Consider the following 5,042-nt stretch of genomic DNA (forward strand, 5'->3'; position numbering starts at 1 on the left):
GAGCTGCAGGACGGCCTCAAGAGGGTGAACGACCTCCTCCCTGCGGCTAACGCACAGCAGGACCGCCTCAACCAACTCACGAAGCCGTCCGGATCCAGCTCCGCCCGTGTCGCTGGACCCGGCGATTTCCAGCACACGGCGTCCTCCCCGCCCGGCAAAGTGCACTCTGCCGCACCCTGACCCGGCTCAACCCCGCCCTGATGATCGCTGGCGGTTTGGGCGATGAGCCGACCTAGGAGGCCCGACGCCGGCTCGACCCCTTGCTCCAACCCGGCCGACGTCCGACGGGAGGAGACCTGGCCCCCTGTGGCGTGGTGATCGACCGGCTGGGCCCGCGCGCCATCGACGATACCGACGCCTGTCATCGCCTCGACTGACACACCCTCTCCCAAGAGCTGGAGGAAACCAGCCCCGTCGGGCCGGCATGCTTCGGACCACGCATCTGAGGTGAGCCCTTTACCAAGGGGTTCACGCTCCCCTGTGACACCCCAAAGTACAATAGCACTGTGAAGCCGGAGGACTGGCTCACCGACTACACCACCGCCCTCGGCATCGCCGGCGGCAACCGCCGCCTCGCCGTGCGCTACGCACCCCTCATGCTCCAAGGGTCGGCCCGCACCTGGCTGAACAGTCTGCCAGAGGGCAGCATCAACTCGTGGGTCGACTTCGAGCAAACCTTGATGCGCAACTTCACCGGCACGTACAAGTGACCTGGCCGCCCCAGTCAGCTCTCCATGTGCGTGCAGGGACCGGCGGAGACCGGCCACGAGTACCTCGTACGTTGGACCGATCTCCGGAATAGCTGTGAGGGCGTCCGCGAAGTCCAAGCAATCCAATACTTCGTCAACGGGTGCTGGGACGACACCCTCCTCAAGCACAAGCTCTTGCGCTGCGAGCCGGCCACCATGGCCGCGCTCATGGTGATGGTGGACAAATACGCCACCGCCGACTCCGCCATGAAGATTTAGGTGCCGCTAGATGAGGCCGGCAAAGCAAAGCCGGTTCCCACTCCGAAGCCGGCCGGCGAAGGAAGCCGGCAGCAGCACAACCAGCAGAACAACAAGCGCAAGGCCGATCAGCTCACTCAGCGCTACGACAACCGGCTCGTTGCGGCCGCCGAGCAGGCGCCCGCGACCAACCCGGCCGCCAAGTGCCGGTAGACCGGCAAGACGACATGGCAACCCGCCATGAGTTTTGTGGAGATGCTCAACGCTCCCTGCAAGCACCACAACGGCGCAAGGCCGTCCACGCACACGCTTCGGCAGTGCGCCATCACCAAGCGCATCATGAGGGGCAATGTCTCACCTCCTTCGACCCCGGCTCCCGGAGCGGGGCTGTCGCCTCCGCCTCCACCACCTCCCCCGGCCAGCGATGCGATGCGCGACGATGCATACCCGGCCCAGAACGCAACCTACGTTGTCTTCACCAGCCTCGGTGACGACAAGCGCAGCGAGCGCCACCTTCGGCAGGAGGTGAACACCGTCATCCCGGCCAAGACAGAGTACATGCATTGGTCGGAGCGTCCGGTCACCTAGACTCAGCAGGACCACCCGGCCGTCATGCCGAACCCGGGTAGTTACGCCCTAGTCCTCGACCCCACAATCGTCACACCTCGGCACACGTGCAAGTCCTCTCGGGTGCTCATTGACGGCGGCGGCAGCATCAACATGCTCTACTGCGACATCATGACCAAGCTCGGCCTCGAGGCCAAGGACATGGAGCCGACCCAGACGGTTTTTCACAGCATCGTTCCTGGCCTCTCCTGCTCCCCGATCGGCCGGGTCCGGCTCAACGTCCTGTTCAGCGACAGCAGCCACTTTTGACGCGAGTCGATCTGGTTCGAAGTGGTGGACCTGTCCAACGAGTATCATGCGCTGCTGGGCCGGCCCGTGCTCGCCAAGTTCATGGAGGTTCCCCACTATGCTTACCTGAAGATAAAGATGCCGGGTCCAAAGGGCCTCATCACCATCACTGGCGACTACCGCAAGTCCATGGAGTGCGCCTGAGATAGCGCTAAGCTGGCCGAGTCGCTGGTTGTAGCCGAGTTGCAGCGCCAACTCGACCGGATCGTCGCCCTGGCCCAAGAGACGCCGGCCGCACCCGTCCCGGCCGAGGACCCGTCCGATGAGGCCTCGTTCAAGCCCTCCAAGGAGACCAAGAAAGTGAAGCTGAACCCGGAAGACCCCGGCTGGAGCAAGTACGTTGTCGTAGGCACCCGCCTTGGCAGCAAATAGGAAGGCGAGCTCGTCGACTTCCTCCGTGAGAATTGGGATATCTTTGCATGGACCCCAAAGGACATGCCGGGTATCCCGAGGAAGTACGCCAAGCACAAACTTCACGTCCGCAAGGATGCTAAGCCCGTCCGTCAACCCCTACGACGTTTTTCCGAAGAAAAGAGAAGGACCATTGGTGAAGAGGTCGCCAAGCTCTTGGCGGCCAGCTTCATCATGGAAGTATTTCACCTGAGTGGCTGGCCAACCAAGTCCTCGTTTTGAAGAATAACAACACCTGGCGCATGTGTACCAACTACACCAGCCTGAACAAGGCATGCCCCAAAGACCCGTTCGCTCTCCCGCGGATCGACCAAGTCATCGACTCCACCGCCGGGTGTGAGCTCCTATTCTTTCTGGATGCTTACTCCGGCTATCACCAGATCAAGCTGGACCCGGCTGATGCCCTGAAGACGTCCTTCATCATGCCCTTTGGGGCGTATTGCTACATCAACATGTCTTTCATCTTGAAGAACGCTGGCGCCACCTTCCAGTGCTGCATGCAGAAATGCCTGCTGTCGCAACTCGGCCGCAATATCCACGTCTATGTGGACGACATCATGGTGATGACCAAGCAGCACCTCACGCTCCTCGACGATCTGAAGGAAACCTTCGCCAACCTGCGCGAGTACAAGGTCAAGATCAACCCGGAGAAATGCGTTTTCGGCGTCCTCGCTGGAAAGCTACTCGGCTTCCTTGTCTCAGAGCGCGACATTGAGGCGAACCCGGAGAAAATCAAGGCCATCGAGCGCATGCACAAGCCGGCCCAGCTGCGCGATGTCTAGAAGTTCACCGGCTGCTTGGCCTCGGTCAGCTGGTTTCTCAGCCGGCTGGGCGAGAGGGCCCTGCCCCTGTATCAGCTGATGAAGAAGACAACGCCGTTCGAATGGAACGACCAGGAGGACGAAGCTTTCCGGGATCTCAAGCGCATGCTCTCCACCGCACCAGTCCTGGCCGCACCGGCTGAGAAGGAGCCGCTATTGCTCTATATCGCCGCGACCTCACGGTCGGTCAGCACGGTGATGGTGGCCGAGCGACCAGAGAAGGACAGGGTCCAAGCCGTTCAGCGTCCCGTCTACTACCTAAGCGAGGTGCTCTCCGCCTCGAAGCAGAACTACCCGCACTACTAGAAGATGTGTTACGGCGTGTACTTCACCGCCAAGAAACTGAAGAAGTACTTCCAAGAGGATATCATCACCTGGTCAGCACGGCTCCTCTCGGCGACATCATCGAGTGCCGGGATGCCTCCGGCCGGGTCGCCAAGTGGGCGCTCGAGCTGGCCGGCCATACCATCCTCTACGAGCCCCGCACCACGATCAATTCCCAGGCTTTGGCCGACTTCTTCGTCGACTGGACCGAAACCCAATACTTGCCGCCACCACCGGACTCAACACATTGGCGCATGCACCTCGACGGCTCGAAGATGCGACTCGGCCTGGGAGCCGGCATAGTGCTGTCCTCCCCTAAGGGCGACCGGCTCAAGTACGCACTCCAGATCCACTTTGCCGCCTCCAACAACATCGCCGAGTACGAAGCCCTTGTGCACGGCCTCTGGCTTGCCAAGGAACTCGGCATCCGGGGCATCCTGTGCTTCGGCGACTCGGACCTGGTGGTGTAGCAGTGCTCAGGCGAGTGGGATGCACGCGACTCCAACATGGCAAGCTACCGCTTCCTCGTCCAGAAGCTGTACGGGTTCTTCGAGGGCTGCGAGTTCCTCCACGTACCGCACACGAAGAACGAGGCAGCCGACACGCTCGCCAAGATTGCCTCGTCTCGGCAGTCAATCCCATCCAGCGTCTCCCTCGAGCATCTGCACAAGCCGTCCATCAAGCCATCTCCGGGCTCCGAGTCCATCCATGTGCCAACCGACCCGGCCGCACCTCAATACGGCCCGGGAACTGCTTCAACCGACCCGGCCGCGCCTCAACCCGGCCTGGGGACTGCTTCAATCGACCTGGCCGCGCCTCAACCCGGCCCGGGGACTGCTCCATCCGACCCGGTCGCAACGCAACCCGGCCGGGGGACTGCCAAACCCGTCCCAGGGGCTACTGGACCTGGCTCGGGGGCCGCTGACCCGGATCCCGAAATGCTGGCCCTCTTCGCCGCGATGACGGCGCCATCCTGGGCCCTGCCCATCTCGGAGTTCCTGGAGAACGGGGTCCTCCCCATGGATGACAACGAAGCTCGGCAAGTGCAGCGTCGAGCGTCTGCCTACAGCATCATCAACAACGAGCTCGTCAAGCGTAGCTCCACTGGCGTGTTCCAATGCTGTGCCGAGTGATATGTCTCCAACGTATCCATAATTTTTGATCGTTCCATGCTATTATATTATCTGTTTTGGATGTTAATGGGTTTTATTTTACACTTATATATTATTTTTGGGACTAACCTATGAACCGGAGGCCCAACCCAAATTGTTGTTTTTTTGCCTATTTTAGTGTTTCACCAAAAAGGAACATCAAACGGAGTCTAAAAGGAATGAAACCCTCTGGAACGTGATTTTTGGAACAAACGTGATCCAGAGGACTTGGAGTGGACGTCAAGCAATCAACGAGGCGGCCACGAGATAGGGGGGCGCCCCCTCACCCTCGTGGGCCCCTCGTTGCTCCACCGACCTACTTGTTCCTCCTATACATATCCATATACCCTGCAAACATCCAGGAGCACCACGAAACCCGATTTCCACTGCCGCAACCTTCTGTGCCCAAGAGATCCCATCTTGGGCCTTTTTCGGAGCTCCGCTGGAGGGGGCATTGATCACGGAGGGCCTCT

At 60.6% G+C, this 5,042-nt stretch overlaps 1 protein-coding gene across 1 annotated transcript; it reads left to right on the forward strand.

Moving 5' to 3' along the window:
* The first annotated feature begins 3,924 nt into the window (after positions 1-3,924).
* Positions 3,925-4,551, forward strand: LOC147964951 (uncharacterized). The gene has a single exon (XM_087530224.1). It carries the CDS (start codon positions 3,925-3,927, stop codon positions 4,549-4,551), a length of 627 nt encoding a protein of 208 aa, XP_087386350.1.
* Positions 4,552-5,042: the final 491 nt, after the last annotated feature.

Source organism: Triticum urartu, chromosome 6A, assembly GCF_056163025.1.
Source record: "Triticum urartu cultivar PI428250 chromosome 6A, HENAU_Tu73, whole genome shotgun sequence".
In the NCBI taxonomy this organism is placed as follows: Eukaryota; Viridiplantae; Streptophyta; class Magnoliopsida; order Poales; family Poaceae; genus Triticum; species Triticum urartu.

Excerpts from the sequence above, each read along its gene's own strand:
- LOC147964951 (XM_087530224.1), top strand. The coding sequence starts at position 3,925 with ATGGCAAGCTACCGCTTCCTCGTCCAGAAGCTGTACGGGTTCTTCGAG.